The 19,971-nt window shown below is 43.3% G+C and overlaps 1 protein-coding gene across 2 annotated transcripts in view; it reads right to left on the bottom strand.

Moving 5' to 3' along the window:
- The window catches only part of GMDS (GDP-mannose 4,6-dehydratase), a 3,238,640-nt gene that overhangs the window by 2,754,986 nt on the left and 463,683 nt on the right, over positions 1 to 19,971 (bottom strand). For both annotated transcript variants that reach the window (XM_069613525.1, XM_069613524.1), the window contains exon 3: positions 16,374 to 16,461. In XM_069613525.1, the coding sequence (XP_069469626.1) occupies positions 16,374 to 16,461 (88 nt within the window). The remainder of the gene's footprint in view (positions 1 to 16,373; positions 16,462 to 19,971) is intronic.

The raw sequence follows: 19,971 nt of genomic DNA on the forward strand, positions 1-19,971 counted from the left end.
TGATAAAGTAAAAATGGGAGGTTGATTGGTCCCAAGACGTGCCAGTATCTGATCTCCACAGGTCATGCACCAGGAGAATGTACTGTGCAGCCTCTTCCTCCTCCCCCATTGTGCATTACATTACCAAGTGTACATCTGGGGTATCAGGGAAGGTCCTCTGCAGTGCATCCTATACCTGGGCCCTCACATTGTTGAAGGCCGACCCATCATGGCGGTCACAATTTGTTGTTACTCCCGGGAAACCCGCCTTCAGCCACACCCCATCTGCTTGGTCTCCCACAGCGGATACTAATAAACATTTTACGTCCCCTATAGCCAGCGGGACCCCGGCAGTGTTTGTATCCATTTTCCTGCCCCTCCCGAGAGTGGGGGTAATAACTTTAACAGATTATTTTTGGCCATCTGTGCCCATGGTATGTAATGGGGTCACCCGGCTCCCTTGTGGATGAGGGGCATTTACAGTTTTGCTTTCCTTCCGATCTTACTTACTTTTACTCCTTTTGCTTTACTCAAGGACATGTTTCCCAACGTACTCCTTAACCTCCCCTGCCACCTTAGTCGCATCACCCCATCTTCTGGCTCTTCTCGTAGTGGCAGGGGTACTCCTGCTGCTGCTGCTCCTTCCTCATGCTCATCTAGATTGCGCCATACTTCCTCTATTTCCCTGTCTGATTCTACACTTCCTTGTTCCTCCCCTGCTTGGCTACCTTCTTGTTCTACTCGTACTATCCTTATGGGGGTATTATTAAGGTGGAAGAAAAACTCCCCAGATTTCCACTCATCTTCCGGCCTGCTAGGTACGGTCCCGGACGGGAGTGGACATGGTGTTGGCCCACCTGCTGAGAGCAATGGCATCTCACCTCCCCCGTGCAATATTTGGCCTCTGTCACATAATGCTCTTAATCGTGTTAACTCCATCTGTGCGGAGGCAAGTTGCCTTTCTAAATCACTGGTGAGGCATGCGATATTTACTGGAGGGGCCCTCGTGTGCCCGTACAACCCCCTCGGGACGTAGGGAAGCAGGGCTGTCACTGCAGGAGTGGAAGATGCGCTTGGTGCAGGCAAATAAAAGGGGTCACTGTATCCCGCAGCGGGCCTAATTAACAGTGGGTAAAGCCTAGTGTGTTCTTCGTCCCCTGTTTTTACCATTTTCCCTTCTGATGTTTCTCCCCCCTCCCCTGCTGGCGGTGGTGCAGTCCCAGACGCCACTTCTTTATCAGTACCGGCTATACTTGGGATCCCTCTCCCTTTATCTCAGTGAGCCATTGATAGGGTATTTCTGACTTTTCTCACTGTACGGGGAGAGGTGCTGGCAAATATGTGCTAATGGTGTATCTCCCCCGATGGCTCTCCTCTTCACTTTTGTGTTCACTCTGGTGTGTGTTGTGCATCAAAAACACAGTTGAGAGACACTTCTCTCTACCTCACAATACTCCAACAAATATTGTGCAAAAAAAAAACTTTTCACTTACACCTTTTCTGTTCCACATGAACATCAAGCAAACTTTACACTAATACAATATATGACAGTTACACATATACTTTTTAGACATACCAACACAATTAACTTTAACGAAAATTAACATAAAACATTGAATTGCTTTTTTTCTAGTTGTACTCCGGCCCTATCCTAGTTCACACTATCATACTCTTCTCCCATTCACTCTCCCTGCCCCACTTTTCTGAGCCCCTTCGGGCCAACCTCTTTAAAGAGTTATGCTCACAAGAAAAAGAATTGGATAATATCTCCTGAGTCTAGTCGCTACATAACAATCCTAAGATTTTTGGGATTTTTATCTTCACTTATTTCCTGCAATGGTCGAGACAATGCTACGCGGCGCCGCCTTCTATCCTCTTTTGGAGTTCGGTTCCTGTACTCTTCCCGTATTCCATTACTCCTGTATTCACAACGTAATGGCCATATAAAGGAAAGAAAAGAAAAAGCCTACCAGTTACACATACACAAGCCCTAGGCCCTAAATCTGACTCCCCACTATTCCCTCAGCGTTACCCTTACACCCGTTACCTTTTAAAATGTTTCCCTCTTTTGAGATTCTCGCAACCAATACTCACATGTCCGGGGTGATCCGAGAGCCTCCGTTCATGGTCTATCCACAATCGGGGCCGCACCCCAACCAAGCCGTGACCCACCCTGGCAAACAGTCGGGTATTTGCAATGGCCAGGACCCTTGGAACCTCTCTTTTTGCGTGCACTGGTCAGTTGCTGGAGGACATGGTTTTGCTGGGGAGCGTCCCAGATCTCGCCGAACGACAAGGGGCTGTCTCTCGTGCACGCTCAAATCACGTCCCGGGGGTCACCAAGTGAAGGCGCTCACTCCCCACATTACCAATTAAAACTCGGAGTAAAGGACACATCGCAGTAGGGAATGAGACCAAGAGATTGGTTGTTGAGAATCAGCAAAAGTTTTATGTAATATTCAGCATCCAGAGAACTCTGCTGCCTTGAGAGCGCTCTGGCAAACAATACAGAAACAATATGTTTTAAAGGGTTACAGTGCCATCAGTGATGGTTTCTATACAGTCTACAAGTTACATTTCCATTGGTTAGGGAGGTCGTGCACATATAGTTCTTTATGGGCCGGCTTCACGGGATTGGCTGATGACTTGGTGGGAGGGTGGACATCACGTGGTCCAGCTGGGCTGGTCCGTGCGAGCTGAAGGTTAGGTCAAGTCCGCAGAGGCGGTAGTCTCTGGCTAAACTGATCTATACACTTATCCTAGACATGCAGTAAATAATAAACATTACTGTACCTTTTAAGTATGCATTAAAGGCCTATAAATTGTACAAGTGTGTTTGCATTGTCTCACTTTGGATCACTGGTGGGGTGGAGGGTGTAGGGGCTTGCCCCTGAAGTAACCTGTGGGGGTCGGAGATTGATAGCTGTCAGGTCTGTCACATCAGAGCAGGGAAGGGAATGGAGTGGCACATGTTGGTTTAGGATGTAATATACTATGACAGGGGTCTGGGTTTATTGGGGGGCACTCTAGGGTGGACAGCCCAGCAGGGTCACACTTCTGTTACATAAAATGAATACCTTTGGAGGGGCACAAGGTTAAACAAGCAGTAATTTTCCAATAGCAGGGGTGAGAGGTGCAGGAGCAGGTTTGTTGAGATGGATGAACTACAAGTCATGGTTCGGCCCGGTCACACACAGTACAGTGATCTCAGAGGAAGAATGAATTTAATACATTGTTTGCTTTGCAACATCTTGTCTCAGCGCATCCGTGAGAAAGGGACTTGGGAGGCAGAGGCGCGGGAGAGAAAAAGGTGGGGCCTTCAGTGTTCGCTGTGTGCGCGGCACTGTTGAGGGGAGAGGAGACTTTGCAATACCAGAATGCGGCCCAGTACAAAGATGGAGTCGAGGGCACACAAAATGGAGTCCAAGTGTGTCTTGCAATAGTCCCACCTCTGTTTATGCCAGGGCCTTATTCTCCATGGCTGTAGAAGGGCAAAGAGGCGTCCCCCACTAGTGAAAGAGCAAGTGGTCCCTTTTGCGTATAATGTCTGGGGGGGCTCAACCGACCCCCCCTCCTTCCTTACAAGTGGCTGAAGGTTGCTATGCAAGACCACATTACATGGCATCACATATCAAGTCTACATCCCGATCAACATATGTTTGGTAGACATAATAGCCTGATTTGTTTCAGTGGGGCTTCCCTTATTTTATTAATTGTACCCTGTAGGAAGGTTGAGCAATAATACAAGGAAAACCTGGTCCATGATTTAAAGTGTTTAATTAATTATCAACAAGTCAAGCTTCAGGTTGGTAAAGGGCTTACAACAGCAGGGTTGTCCAACTTCAAGCCTTGAGGACCAGAAACCTTGACAGGCTTTCAAGATATCCCTCATTCATATTCATGAGCAAAACATTGCATACATCTGGAATCATTGAATGTAAATTTATCTCATGAATATTAACGGGAGTTAACCTGAAAATCTGACAAGTTGTCGGCCCTGTAGGCCTGGAGATGGTCAGCCCTGGCCTACAGGAACCAAAGGAAACCATATTAATCATCTACAAACCATAAGGGATTCCTTTATAGCACAGTATTGAGGGTGGGACAACACAAACTGGGGTTCTTCATCTGATGCCTTCAGTAAACTTAAGAGTTGTGAATGTAGACTTAACAAATCCCTGCCCCTCCAAGGATGCCCTAGTCTATAAATCAAAAGTCCAAAGGGGATGGCAAACAGAAATCTCCAGCCTACTCTTAATAAGTCCTTCAGCCTCTTGCCTAAACTTAAGCTTATAAAAGAAATGTTCAAAATGTTGGCTAGCATAAGAATACAAAACCTAACCTATCAGTGTCTGAGCTTAGTCTGGAAATAAACAATGGTTCTCTTGGAAATCTCTAGGAAGTACTCTCAGTTCTGGGATCTCTATGGCCTGACCTCTTCTGACCTCTCCACAACTGTTTTGTTTCTTCTACAGACCTTGTCACACTGTTTCTTGTACACACTTCTCCGGAGTCTCTCATTTTTTTGCAAAGCTCTCCCCATTGCCCTTCTTTTCTCTAGACCTCTACCTAGTCTCTTGGTCACTTCTCAGAAGACTTTTCTTATCACTCCTTCCATTGACTTTGGACTTGAACTGCAGCTTCCTTCTCTTTCACCACACCTGCATAGTTTCCTCTAAATGCAAAGAACATTTCTCCCTCCACAATCAGGATCCTTGTCAGGCAGCCAATATTATAACCCTTCTGCCAGGGGTCTCTCCTCAGGATTTCCAGCTGCTCAAGGACCTATCGGATGGACCCGGTTCTCCAGTTTCCAGTTGTTTTCCAGGCCCTGGTGGTATAACCTTGCTGTGGACGCCACTTCCTGCAAGCCAATGGTTATGGTGGTGTAGGTCTGGTAGAGTTTCTACTGGACAGCTGTCAGCAGACAGGCTGCCTCGTCGAAGGTGCAGACTCCCCCTTTCTCCAGGGCATAGTGAGTAGCAAGTCCGCTTCCTCCCATCTTCTGCCACTTACTGACATTTGCCAGCTCCTTTCATAAACCTGGGTTGTTGGATGTATGTGTAAGATGACCTGGGATGGGTCTGTTTTTCGGGTAATCTGTCTCGGGTCTTCTGATTGGTCCCTTTTCCAATGATGCCCTAACTGGGTCTTTAGACAATTGTTAGTCTTCTAGTAATGGGTAAGTGACAAAGACCCTGTATTATTCTTGCATGCCAGTATTGCAGCTTCAAGTAAGTACTGTTTCCTCAGTGACATCTTGGAATTCATTGTAGATGTATTTGTGATTCAGCATTGCTCTGTGGTTAGCTGGTATTGCATTGTTGATAACAGTGACATTCCCTCCTAACCACACAGTCCGTGGGCAGCTTGGAAGCTGCAGTCTCCTCTGATATGCAGGTGCATTGGTTTCACTAAATGATCGTGGATCGAGATTAACTTTGCTCTGCAACCTAACCCTCAGGGGGACTCTGGGACTGGTAGACCCATTTTGATGTTTAAGGTTCTGGTATCGTCACCAGAGGACCATAACACTGTGTCTCAGAGGCAGCTGACAAGCCCACGGAATCCCACTTCATCCACTCTCTAGAAGTGTGGGGTAAAAAGACAGCCCCAGAGTTACAGAGATGGAAAGGCCTTGCTAGATCCCATTGTGAGAGTGAAGCTGGCTCAGTGGGGAGTTCCATTGAAATAAAAAGCCAGTACAAAACAGTGATTTCAACATGAGGACTAGTGAATGAGCAAGAATGGCCTCCCTCCATTTTGGTACAATGTACAGGCATTCATTAGAAGAAAGTGCAACTTAGAACTGGAATATAACTGTGTTAAATGGGTTCCAAAAGACATAGGGCACTTCAGATGCTGACTTTGTGCAAATGCCCACTTTTACAGATTCAAAACTGTAACCGTGCACATGTAAGAATAAAAGCATTTGAAATACTGTACATCTGGAAGCTAAAAAGATGGAATGACGGCTTACATTGGGAAAGTAAAGTCAAATGACTGACTGCGTTTTCAGGAATAAAGAGATTTACTTCCAGGCACATGAAATGACAACATTTATGAGGAAAGGCTTATTTCGTTTTTGCATAGATGAACACTGGTTCTTCGGTAATTGTGGCCTATCTGTATGCAGCAGAGTACTAGTGAATCTACCTCTATTCTAATGTAGCAAAAGGAAGATTGTATTGCTGAACAGCAGGCCTGGATATAATGCTAAAATGTTACATTTAAGACCATTTTGTCAATTTAAAGCTGTATTTTCTGAAGGCTAGTGGCAGCTGGTGTTTTCCCACTAAACTGAAAGGGCTGTCCCCCTGAAAATCTGAACTCAAGAACGTTGGGGCTGGGCCCACCAAGGAAACAGGTCTGGTTGTCAAATTAAATGCTATAATATACAAAGAAGTAGATTGAAATTATGGGATTTACAGATAACATGACCAACAGAAATGACCTTTAAGGTAAGGTTTCACATAAAATGTGCATTAGCTCTTAAAAAAACCCTTTGAAGCACAGCAGAAGAAGGGTAGGATAAACACTGGCCCGAGCAGGTGGCTGGTCACATGCTTCAGGAGAAATGGGAACTTGGAGGAAAAATTCAACTGCTTCTCATAGCATACAGTGCCATTGATTAAACATTGAACACATTTTCCTAAACATACGTAGCATCGTGTGACCTATTGAGCCCATCCCGGGTTCAATTTAAAGGGGGTGAAAAGCCAATTGGGACCATGTAAAAACAAACATTTTCTGCTATACATAACTTAAATTATGATCAAAAGGATGATTTTGTCATTTTCAGAAATCTGAGGAATTGGAAACATTGATAGATTAATAGACTGTGAAATTAATGTTGGAAGCATGTAGTGTCAGATTAGTAACTATTTCGGCACAGTAGCAAACCGCGTAAAATGGTGGCTCTGCCCAGAAAGAGCGAGCCAAAATAAAATGAGTATTGTCTGGCTCGCAATAAAATATAGAACTCAAAAATATGCATATTCATGTGGTTATCTGAAAGATTAAGGTAGTTGCCACATTGTGGGATTTTTCAGAATAAAAAAAAATGTAAAATCGACATTTTTCTTTGGGATGACAACTATTTCTCCTACCTCAGCATACATCATACATATCTCCCAACTTCTGGTTGTATCAGCAGCCAGTGGGCATATTGGTGGGAGTGGAAGGGAGAGTGTTAGCCAATCCTTACCGTGGGAATTATGACAATGTTGGAGTGTCAGTCGCCCTATAAGAGGGCATGTTTGCATCAGAACAGGGCTTTTTCGACTTTATTCATGGAGGAAGTCTACTGCTGGACCCTAGCGAGGAACAACTAGCATAGAGGCAAGGAGAGCTACCAAGATCATCAGGGTAAACCTTGCCTGGAAACCTGGGAGCCCTATCTGAGAGAGGCCTATCTGGAGGGACCTTGCTGTGGGAGAGGCCTGGTGTGAGCAGTCTACCAAATGAGGGTCCTGAAAATCTGGATGGCCTCCTGACTAAAGAGCAGCAAGCTTGCATGTAAGTAGATATCTCAAAGCCATCAATTGTGTGGGGAGCCATCTTTCCTTATCCCTTTCCATTAGTGTGTAAAAGGGGGGGTGGGGTCAAACTGGATAGGCCCTTGACACATTGTATTAAATCCAACTAAAATTAATTCCACTATAGAAAATCACCCTATCCATTTAAATTGAATTGTGTTGGGAACAGCCCACCTTAATCCTTTCCATTAAATTGTGGGGAGGGGAGAAGCTGTGTAGATCCTTAGCGCATTGAATTGAAGTTGTATCAATTAATTCCCATATAGAAAATCACGGGATGATTGTTATTAGAATTCGATACTAACAGAGTTCATGCCCAGTGTGTTAGAGCCGGTATAGACCATAAACACTTGGGTGACTGTCCTTCCGAAACCCCTTAATTTGGGATTATGAACACCTCCCAAAGGGGGGTGTTCATAATCCCAAAATAATTAATCCTAAACGCTACCTTTTAAGTGAATGTAGAGTACAAGACAAAACTTCCCATTTATTCCCGGTGATTCCAAAATCAGAATTACAAAGCCTTACATCTCATTTGTATGTGTGTTGCAAACAAAATTCCCCCTTTATTCCCTTGTATCCCAAACCAGAATTAACAGCATTGCTTTCATTTTCATGTGTGTTGCAAAAACATTTTTCCCTCTGTTTTCTTGTCCCTAATATTGCATTTCTAGTAACAAGCCCAAAACGATTTTTCCCATTCAATTCCCTTCCCAAACAGCGCCTTTTAAATAAGAAGCCAAAACGATTTTCCATTGTGCACTGACTCCCTTCACCTTGCCTTTAAATCAAAGGGGGTCATATTTAATTAATGCCTGGAGGGTGGGCGTTGCTGGGAGAAAAGTATTGTTTCAAATTTAGCCATCCCTGGGTATCTTGTATTATATTGTGAATGATTTATATGGTTTCCTTTACAACAAAACCTGAATTTAATTCTGACTGCAAATCTCAAAATTCCATCTGTGTGTTGTAGTAACAAACAGCTCAGTAGAAATATATGCCAGTCAATTGGTGGAGACAATTGTAATTTGTGATATTGGCCCTCATTCCGAGGTTGGTGCTAGTCATGGCGCTATTATCGCCATGACTAGCACCAATACTGGTACCGCCACTGACTTGGTGGTATGGGGACTTACCGGTCTATTCCGACCATTGCGGGACCGGTAAGTCCCCATTTGAAAAGCCATTCCCCATTCCCATTTGAGCCCCCATAGGGCTCAATGGGAAGGGGGAAGGCGGCAGCAACGGTACTGTAAATTACGGTACCGTTATTGACCCCGGTATCCCTTTGTAGGGTCCCATCCTTAACGCCTGATAAAACCAGGTGTTAAGGAAGGACCCGCAAAGGGACCTCGGAATAGGGCGCAAAGGGATTACCGGCACTGGTGTCCTTACCGGTGCCCAGTATCGCTTTGCGCCCAGCTTGTAATGAGGGCCATTGTGTCGAGCCACGGTGTTGGTGGCTGAATTGTGATTGTCTTGTTATTCTTTGTCCAAACTTAATATTCTGACTATACACCGTCCTGGTTCCTAGCTCACTGGTAGAGCGCTTGTTGGGTTGGTGTGAGACGGGTAGAAGGCCTCACCAAATTTGAATCTGTAAAGCGCTTTATTGTGTGCCACTTCGCTCAGGGGGGAAAAGGAACTTGCTGAGTTGAGAATGACGCCTAATAAACTGTGACAAAACCCACATCAGGTAGCGGCTGGACTACTCCAATCACCGGTGACACAGGCTAATCATAGCAAAAGATGCAGAGTGCCTCTAACTCACACCATACCTCTTCTCTTTGGCACCCCTTATGTTTTCTAAGTGGAACCTACTCAAATAGTCTACTTTACTCTGGTATTTTCCTCCTCAATTTTCCACTTCAATGGAATACATTGGTAAACTAAGGTATTGTCCCGGTTTATTATACGGTCACACTCAACCCAGGGAGTTCCTTTCCCCTCAATGAATGTGGCGCACAACAAAGCATTTTTAGTTTAAGGTTCACTTTGGTAAGGCCTCCAGCCCGTATCGCACCCAACCCCAACAAATAACCAGTGCCGCAATAGGCTAGGAACCAGGAAACAGACTAACACCAGCCACCAATGCTGTGGCAACACAAGAACAAAAATGACTTCCATAATGGCACCAACACAGCGATAATACTGAGCTATGCAGTCACAATTTCCTGCAGCTTTCTTTTGAAATCCCTCACCAATGCAGAAAAATAACAATTTGAAACACACAGTGAATGCTGATTTGGTTATAATACTTTTCTCCCAGCAACCCTCACCCTCCAAACATCAATTAGACTTGACCCCTCTGAATTGAAGGCCAGTGGCAGAGAGTGGGAACACACTGGAACATCATTTTTGGATGCTGATAAAATGCACTCTTTGGAAAAAGGGATTCAAGGAGCAAAATCGTTTTTTTTTACATGTTACCACAGATGCAATATGAGGGAAAGAAAAGCAAGTTAAAATGTGTTTTTGCCACACCTAAAAAGAACAGGCACAGCTTTGCGGTTTGGTTCACAGCACAATGGGAACAAAGGGGTAATTTTGTTTTTTTTCACCACAGATGCAAAGGAAATACAAGGATTCACAGTTCTGATTTAAAATGAAGGGGATCAGTTGGGAATTTCATTTTGCACCCTGCACACTCATGTGGATACAGGGTTTTGGGATACATTTTTTGGGCAAATCTGTATGCCTATACCAGCACAAAACACACTGGGAAGAGCTTGTTAGTTTTGAATGCTGACAAGACACATCCCGTGATTTCTATAAGGGAATTAATTGATTTACTTTAATTAAATATGCTATGGATCTACACAGACAATCAAGATATTTTGCTATGGGGAAATAACTAAATCAATGCTTTAAAATGTATGATCTACACAATCTATGGCTTTGGGGATAGTTTAACTTACAGGAGAGGTCTTGTAATGGGCATCAGGGAACTGCAGGGCACCTCTGGGACAGCAAGGGTGTCAGTCTGGGATAGTACACTCAGCTTCTATGTCTCCTGGTTTCTGTCTCCAATGCAAGATTTGGGGCCTCTCTGCTTGGGCGTTTCTCACAAGAATTAATCAGCAGTTTACCTCCCGGAATAAGTGGAAAAATCCCAGTTCTGAGGCAAACTGGTTTACTTATATGGCAAATGACATTGCAAACTTGTCATGATTCCCGCGAAAGGGATTGGTTGGTTTTCTCTACACACCTCTCACCTGTGTGCTAATAGGACAAGGAGATGAGGGGCGTGAGTTAGGAAAGCTATGGGAGGAGAAAGCTTTGTCATCCCAAACTGACATGCGGGCTCGGCCTGTTTTGACTCTGAAAATCTACCAACATGGCAAGCACTCTCATTTTTCAAATCTTTACATCTATGATATATTTTCAAGAACTACATTTTAAAGCAAATCAGATGATGCTAATCGGAAATCGCCATGCCCTTCCTATGCAGAGATACGCTTTTTCTTCGTTTACTCTGGAACCGGGAACCATATCGATAAAAAATATGCCACTTCACAGTTCCCATGTTAATTTTATCCTTCACCTTCACACCAACTTTCAAATCTCTCAGAATCAAGGGAAGGCCCAAATCATATTTTCATTAATAACTTTAGTTATGTTTATCACACAAAAATCGTTTTGGCATGGTTCAAATGGGGTTACTGTCACCTTTAATAAACGTGTGGAATGACTGTTGGGGCATATATGCTGCCCTTTTAATGCAATAATATGTATTTTTCAATTAACTTAACTCCAGTCTTTTCTTTATTCGCTTTAAGTTTAATTTCCAGTTAAGCATATGATCAGCCAGAGGCTGGCTCATGTTTATCTTCGCCTCTCCTTCTTAGCCTGTAATGGCCCTGGCTGCAACTCTAACAGACATTTTATGGGAATTGTGATCTCTAGGTCACTTCTGCTGAAAGAACATGCATTGCCTCATCTGTTTCCACCGCGGTTTCAATCAAGGCAGTGTATTTCTTTCTATATTGTTAAGCAATGGCCCTGATTGATGGTTGACAACCAGACTTCCCTCTCCAAGACCAGCAGAGGAAAGGTCTTGGAGGTTAAGTGTCATCTTTAGGAGAAATTACCGGCTGCATGTAAAATTCTGCAAGAGATAGCTTTTAAACCCACACACAATGCATTTGACATGGCATTTTATAAGGCACCTGAGCCTTATAGCCATGTGTATTGTACTTCTTTAATCTCACAGTTGCAAAATACATGAATATCACTTCTGGATTGTCCATATGTATAGGGCAGTTATATGAGAAAACCATGTTCAAACTCTGAAAGTCTAGTAGGCACTTCTCTCTGTATACTGAAATTTGGATGAGGAAAAACAAAAAGGAAGTTCTTTTATTTCTTGTAAATGCAAGAAACTTGGTTTCAATTATGATTTCGGGACCACAGTCTCATGTTGCATAAAGATATTGTACACGCTGCTATCTGTCTCTTTAAGTAAAATTGGAGCTCTCCATGGATTTAGTAAAACAGGATTGTCAGCCACATGTCTTTCTTTTCCTTGCTGAAATGCATTCCGCATATCTCTGCACTTTTGAGATTTAAGCCCATTTTCTTTCCTTTGAGATTTAGGCCTGTTTTTAGTTCAATAGGCCTCATGTCTGACATCACCATTTCTGTGCTGGTCTTATACTTCAATGGGACTTTACAAATCACAATCACCCTGGCCTCTTTATTTCTGGCATTCAGGGGTCATATTTCACCCCAAAGAAATGGTACATCACTCTGGTGTTGGTGTCTTTATGTTTAGCAAGCAATACCAACTTGGATTGGCCTGTGAGGAGGGTACATTTTCTTCCTGCTAGATAATAACATAGGGCCTCGATACCCCTATTTGATAACAAGAGCTTCAAGCTTGTCGCATAGTTTATCTTCCTTGGGAAGAGCTTGTGACTGGTGTACAGTGTTGGGTGTTCTTTGACCTCATGAATCTGGGACATCATGGCTCCTAAATCAACCATAAATGCTGTGGCGTGTAGTATTCAGGATTTACGGAAGGAGGGTATGTATAATGAGGGTGAATTGCAAAAGCAACCTTTCAAAGGCTTCTTGTTCGTACATCACTCAAGTCAGATTTGCGGGTTGATGGTTGTTTAACATTTTATTTAAAAGGCTATTACAGTTTAAAATGCTGTGATAAATCTCTGATGATACCCAATTGTGACTTAAAATTGCCATAAGGCCCTTTTTAGTGGTGGGAATGGGAGCATTTGTGCAGCCTCAACCTTCTACTCTTGTGATTGGATCAACCCAAGGCCTAGATTAAAAGAAAGAGATTTTACTTCATTTTGGGGCCGATGGCATGTAGCAGGGCTGGCCATGAGACCTGCGGCTCTAAGGGCTTGTGACATGGCATATAGGTTGTACATATGGTCTGCCCAGGTATTACTATATATGTTGTGTTTATCTGCTTTAATATTCCACTAATCACCACAGTAGTAGTTTCAGAGCACTTGATACTTGTCTGTGGCATCTTATGTCCCCTCTCGGGGTGCTCCAGACCTTACTCTGCTTGATGAAAAGTGAGAACAATTGAGGAATTTAAGAGTGGAGAGTGGGAAGAGAAGAAGGATATTAGGGCAATGGGAAGTGTTTTGTGTAAGGATGGATGTGTGGCAGTAGTCCATTATAGGGATTATCTCCTGGAGAAAGTTAGAGAATACATATATGTGTTAAGTAACAATAAGTAATTTGGTTGCAAGGCAGTTTTGGAGGGCTATATATTAAATACCGAGTAGTGTTAGGTGAGTAGGGGGCTTGAAAGTGTGCTCTGACAATCCTGATAGATTTGTCGGCTTAATTTATCTGCTGCTTACATTTAAATGACTGCAGATATTTCCTGGAAGGTACTTCTGGGACTGCCAGGAAAATATTAATTCAGAGGCCTAGTCCAAAAGTGGAACAGTCATAAAGATGAAAATAGGTTTTGTGGAGAAGGGGCCTGACAACCACCTGAAATGGAGCACCCACCCCTCTGCTGTGTGACTTTTAACCATTCCTTAATGCACTTTGCAAGCATAACATCGACTAGATAGGTTAGACATCATTCCATGCTCTGTTCACTTCACTGTAGCACAACATACTCCTCCACTCACACCATACTTTAGGTGCATTGTCTTTCCATTCCTCTGCCTTGAAACCTACGCTTCAAACACCTGCTTCCCTATCCACAGAAGTAGCCATGTGACAATAAGGTATTCCCAATGCAAAAGTCAAATACTGTGACTACAACTGTTTGTTGTTTAAAGCATACACAAACCCTCATAAAAAGACGAAGTGTTAAACAAGTATGGCAGAACCACAAAAAGGATATTACATCATTGACTGAACACCAATCTTCCTAAAGATGACAATCCTCTGCACCCGCCTGCACGGTTACATACGATATATAGTGCATCCATTGTGTGCCGAAAATGAGGGAGGAAAACCAGCTCTGCAGGATCAATTCTGGGCCAGATAAAGGGAGATAAAGGGAGGGAAGGAGGAGTGCAAACCTTAGAAGAAGGAAGTCTACCTGTTGGACAAGGGCAGTGACCATGAGCAGCAGCTGCATGGGTCAGTCTGATGGGGATATCTGATATGTAAATTAGCCTTAGTGTGTCAGATTCTACCCATGAGTCAGATGTTGTAAGGGAGGCAGCCTGAAATAAGGAATAAAACTGCTAGATGCATGCTCTTGTGCCAGGGTTTAGAGGAGGGTTAACGGTAAGTGGGTGGGTATTTCGCTGTGTGTAGAGCAGAAAAATGTAAGCGAAGTGCTGGGAAGCCTTATGAGCCAAAGGAAGGGAGTAAAAGGTTCACAAGGGGCAGCCGTTGGCAGCTCAGATGAAGTCTACTTCACCAAGGTCAGTCATGCAGGCCACCACAGGCTCCCATGACATCTTCTGAAGGCGCAATACGAATGTAGACACTCCACAGGGCCACACAGAACACAACTCTGATGCACCGAAATGGAGGAAAGTGGAGCACCAGTCTACCTCTACCAGACAAAAGGTGCAGCACTCATGGAGAGAGATAGGACAGTGATACAAATGAAGTAATGCAACCATACTATGAAGAAATGCACATAGAACTAGGTGAAGATGTATCTCAAAACACATTCTGCTCCTCTGGGATAATCAAGCTACATGGTATTTGAATGGTCAGGTGCTGGAATGGCAGCTAAACATTATCAGCCAACCTAAACCACTACAGCACAACCAAAATGCATTGATCTGCCAGTGTCCCTGAACCCCTACTTAAACATTATGATGTCATTCAGATAGGCTATGGAAAAAAAGCGAAAGGGTTTCAAGATTATGCCCATGAGCCCTTCATGTGTGGCAGGATCCCCATGCAGTCAAAAGAGTAGGAAAGTAAAATGGAACAATCCTTCAGGGGTACAAAATACAATCGTCTCAATATCCACATGTGCTAGCTTAACCTGTCAATACCCCTTAGTGAGGTTTAAGATGGAAATTATCTTATGCAGTTCCTAGTTTTTCAATGTATTTGGCAATGTGTATCAGAAGAGCAATGAAGGCAAAAATGGAATTCACCCTTTAGGGATGACCACTGTCTTTTGGATGGTTCAATCATCCAAAGTTATGATATTGTATTAACATCTTCCACAATAATCTCCCATCGAGTTTCAGGTATTCTGGAGGCCTATGGCAAAAATTTGACATGGAAGGGTCCAAATTTGATGGAAAAATCCCTAGACTCATCCAGGGTTTTTTGAAAAGATGTATGGAAATTGTTGTAATAAATTCTGCAGCCCTAATTTCCATTGCCCAACTAGATTCTCCAGGAGAAAACTGAATGTAGGCTCAGAAGTTATAAATGTTGCTATGCACGTAGTGGGGGTACTGAGCGTTCTCCACTTCTTCAAAAAATGTTTATGATAAATCTGGTCTTTGGGTCTCCTACATGGTGGCCTTACTCAATTCAACTGACCCACTACTTCCATGATCTCATTAGGCCCTTGTAATTTCTTCAATGGTTGCTCTTGGACATGGGTTGTAGGACCAAAACCTTATCTCCTACTTTACAAATAGAGAGACAGACCTTTCGGTCACATGGGGGCTTCTGTTGTTTTAGCAGGTCAGGTGGTTCTTAACCAAGTCTCACACCATGGTCATATGTGCCAGAGAATTATGGTGAAACTGGGCTAAATTCCCCCCTGATCACTTTGGTCCTCCCAGCTCTCTTGGAGCGTTATCCAAAGTATCTCTCGGCTATGTCACATGCACAGATTAAAATGTTAGGAATTCGGTAGAACTCTGGAGGAGTCTTTCAAACAGTGCATAAGACCCATGCGAGCAAGCTGTCCAATTCATTTCATCTTCATTAACCACATTCCTTAAGAGGTCTGTATGGATTTTATTAAACCTCTCTACCAGACCACCTAAGAGAAGAGTGATTAATGTAATGAATTTGCTTTTTATAAACATTGGCCTTGGCCAAATGTTTCACAATGGACGAGAGAAACCTTTTTTGAAGCTATATATAATGTTTTCAGAATTATTTTTTGGGTGATCTGGGGGAAAATGCAAACCCTTCTTTTATTAATTAAACAGGATGGAAGATGATTCCCTCTGCCCCCAGACAATAGAAAACGTTTATAATGCAAGTAGCATAAAACAAGATTTTTTGTTAAATGAGAGTTCTTATTGGAAAAAGAAAACAAAGAAGGTTACATTTGTTGCAGAAAATGTTAACTCATTCTGAAATTCATCAAAATTGATTAGTGCTAAAAAAAAAAAAAAACTCAAAGGTTTCTCCAAATGCATGTCTTCACAAAAGTATACTTAAATTCTTCACAACCACATACATTGAAGAAAAATATCTTACTTTCTTCACTGTGTGCCTGACGATTCTTGTAGAGGTGCTCAATCCTTCCTGTGTTGAAAGAGCTTGATCTGCGCACAATTCCGTGTACCTGACATTAGAAAAGATGAAAACATAAGCTCGAGTAAAGAAAGTCAGTGACATTTAGAAGAAAACATCCACCTAAATGTTCCCATCTCTGCCAAATAAACATCAACCAGCACTCCAAAAACGTTTTGTGTACTAATATTTGAGACCGCTTTTTAAACTTTGAGAACACATTGATTTTTAAGTGAGTAACATGGTGTGTAAATGTTCAAATTCATATTTAAGTAGGATCCACATTTAATTTGCAAATAGTTAATAACTTTAATGTAATGAAAATATGTATTTTTTACCTTGACAACTCTCTCCAAATCAGACGGCAACAGAAGTTATTCATAATGGCATCAAAGTGAATGGATCCCAAGGAAAGATAGACATATTATTGCAACCCCCCTGATAACTCTTGCATTAAGCGGAAAAGGAAATGCAAAGAAAATTGAAAACAGAGGAAGACCAGCCTAAACTCCCTGAATCCCTGAAGGAATTTCAATTCTAATCCACCCCCATTCCTCTGCCTGCCCAAAATAATCGAGATGGACCCATTCAAGAGTTATTTAACTGACTGGTATTGTCAAATTATGAACTGTAGAGTTCGAAAAAGACAAGTAAACGTGTACTCAGATTGCAAATAAAAACAGCACTCCAGACAATCTTTAAGGTCACGCACATGCATTACCTGCAGCCCATTACTTGTGTCACATCTTCCCACACAAGCAAACCTAAGCACTTTGACATGCAATCCAAAAACTGAAGAAATAATTCATAGGGGAGGAAATAACCCCTCTCAATATCCTCTGTACAATAAGAGTTATTTGGGACTCTCTTCATGAGGGTGAAACAGATTAGGGATGTCTTCCAAGTCTGGTGGAGACTGCAACTATTAGGTTTGAAAGGCCAGTGTGGCAAAAGAAGACGGATGATTTGTGGCCGATGTAAAGCAGCAGTGTTAAATCTCCTTGGTAGTTGAAGAAACAACCAAGTCCTCCAAGATGTCCCTTTCCCCCAAGATGAAGGCACAATACCTGAAATCATGGCATTTCAAACTATTTACAACATTTCAAGGTGCTAAGTAAATAACAATGAACTCCTAAAATGAAGGAGGGGCACACAGTCGCTTGACGTCCTACTACAACATTCTGGGATCCTAATGACATCCAGAAATTTGTACTTAAGGCAGTCACTAACAAATGTGCACTGCAGACAATTTGCATTAATCTGCCAATTAGGTTCATATTGAGAAATAAGGAGGAAGGACCGCTGGGAAATGGGTTCTATGCACTGTGACAACTTTGACCAGTCTTTGACAATAAAATCTATCAACTTGCCTGAAGATCAAATATCTGCCAACTACATCCCAAAAAATCACTTTGAAGTAGCCAAAAGGCATTCACAGCTGAAGGGCTTACGTGTATGGACGTACAACTTTGTGGCACACGGAGGCAGGAGTGAGGAGTGAGGTGTCCCACAGCACCAGTTTTTCAGCATCCGAGTTCAAGCGTCTCGTCGGTATGGAGCAAAGGCTGAATATGGGCAGCTTGGCTCACCATTGCAGGTATTACTCAATTCTATCTAGTTACAACTTGTCAGGAATACATGGCGTCTCTGACTATCCAGGGCACCTTCAGGTCTAGTCCTCACGCAACATGGCATCCCTTTCCTTTAAATCAGAACCACGCCCCCTTTTTTGGCACGTTGTATCTGTTTCTGCTCAGTCTCATTCAACGCTGCTGCGCTTTCAGCTGAGTTTTTCTCTTCTACTGATCCTTCCTTGTTGCCTGCATTTTGTCCCGGGTAACGCTGCCGCCGGAGTGTTGCTCTTATTGTTCGTTGTTCCTTTCTTTCTGTCTTTGTCCACCTCTGTAACCTTCTTCTTGGTTCCGCCTGTGTTCTATTAGCGATCTTGCTTTCTCCCTAGTTATTCTTCCTTCTTTCCTTATACTATCAAATACACTCACCTTTGTGGTGTCTACAGCTGGCTTAGCTGTTCTGATCTATTTTCTCGTTCGCGGCTGCGGATCTGCCTTTACTTTCACCGCGCCATGACTCTTCATTTCCGCTCGCGGTCACAGAGCTGTTTTCTCCTTTTACCGCGACCACGACTCGGGTGCCCTCACTTCCCAGGTTCTGCCGTTTTCTAGGTAAGTGGAACTCTACTGCCACCTCTACTTGGTCTTTCATCCTTCTACTTCTCAGCCTTTACGTTCTCTTATCAGAACCCCTTCTATTTACTTAACTTACCTGTCATCCAGTTACAAACTCCTCCCCCGGATTCAACTGAAGATCAGGCATCCAGTCTACGAACTACCCACAGACTGTATCTACCCAAAAGGGCAGACTACAGTTCCAGCTCGAGGAATTACTATTGTCTGCAATACAAGGGTTTTTTCTGCCTATCCGGCTTTTTCCCTGTGATTCGAGCTCTGCCTCCTCGGGGTTCCCCTTGGACAGGTTCCCCTCCTGTCAAGGTGGCCTCTGAGGGAGCCAGACCTTATTTACACAAGAAGAAGAAGAAGCCTTCCCAAAAGCAGTTGACTACCGAATTCAAGAAATCCACAAGAAGACCTAACACGGCTCATCAGAAGGCTCAGGTGAGGAGGAGGTTGGGAAGGAAAGGAACTTACCTGGCAGTCTTGACACATCTGCGCTCAGGTTGCCTACCAAAGGATCAGCAATAAATAGCAATGCTGGGTATGTGTCTGGCAGAACAGTACTTGCTCATCCTGGCCAACACCAGGAGACCTTACATGGCAGGTTAGTTGCGCAGTCCATCAGCTGGCAGTCAGTTCCAAGCAACGCTAAAGCAGTAAACTGGAAAACGTTATTGATGGGCGTCCGACATTTTGGGAGTCAGCAGCTGCCAAGTCCTGACCTTGTTCTTTCTAATTCTATCTTTTCCAAAACTGTTAGGCTTTCTATAATCTCTTACTATTTCATACAGGAAGAGTAATCTTATCCTTTCACATATATTCATGGGGGAAAACTGAATCATAGTAATACTTTGCTCGCTATAAAACAGTTGACATTTTCTAAACCGTTAACTTCTCTGTGCTGTTTCTTCTTTCCTCAGAGAGAAAGAAAACTACCAGCAATGCACAGCAAAAGTATTAATTTATTTGTTCAACAGGGATTCCCGAGGAGCCTTAAAACCTCAGGTGGAGGCCCAAGCCTTACAAATACTATTTCTGGGTTGATGTGGATTGTATGGCTCCTAGACTCAACTCAGCCCCACTTGACTGCTCTTTGTAGCCGATCTCCTACACATTAAGGTTTGCACCAATATCCAATGGGGCTATTCCCTACATTGCTCTGTCTCAGACTGTGCATTCTTAAAAAGCAGAGCAAACAGCACATTTGGTGAAGAAAGAGGTCTCTTTGCTCACACCGTGGATCAACACATCGTCTGTTCACTCTGGTGTTTGAGCCCGGCTCTGCTCACTGGAGATCCAACATAGGTCATACATCTCAAAGCGGGAGGGTCAATGGATGTTTTGGCAATGAAGAGAATGGCAGCCCCCCA

The sequence above is a fragment of the Ambystoma mexicanum genome, chromosome 5p (genome assembly GCF_040938575.1).
Source record: "Ambystoma mexicanum isolate Mex_15411 chromosome 5p, UKY_AmexF1_1, whole genome shotgun sequence".
NCBI classification, from domain to species: Eukaryota; Metazoa; Chordata; class Amphibia; order Caudata; family Ambystomatidae; genus Ambystoma; species Ambystoma mexicanum.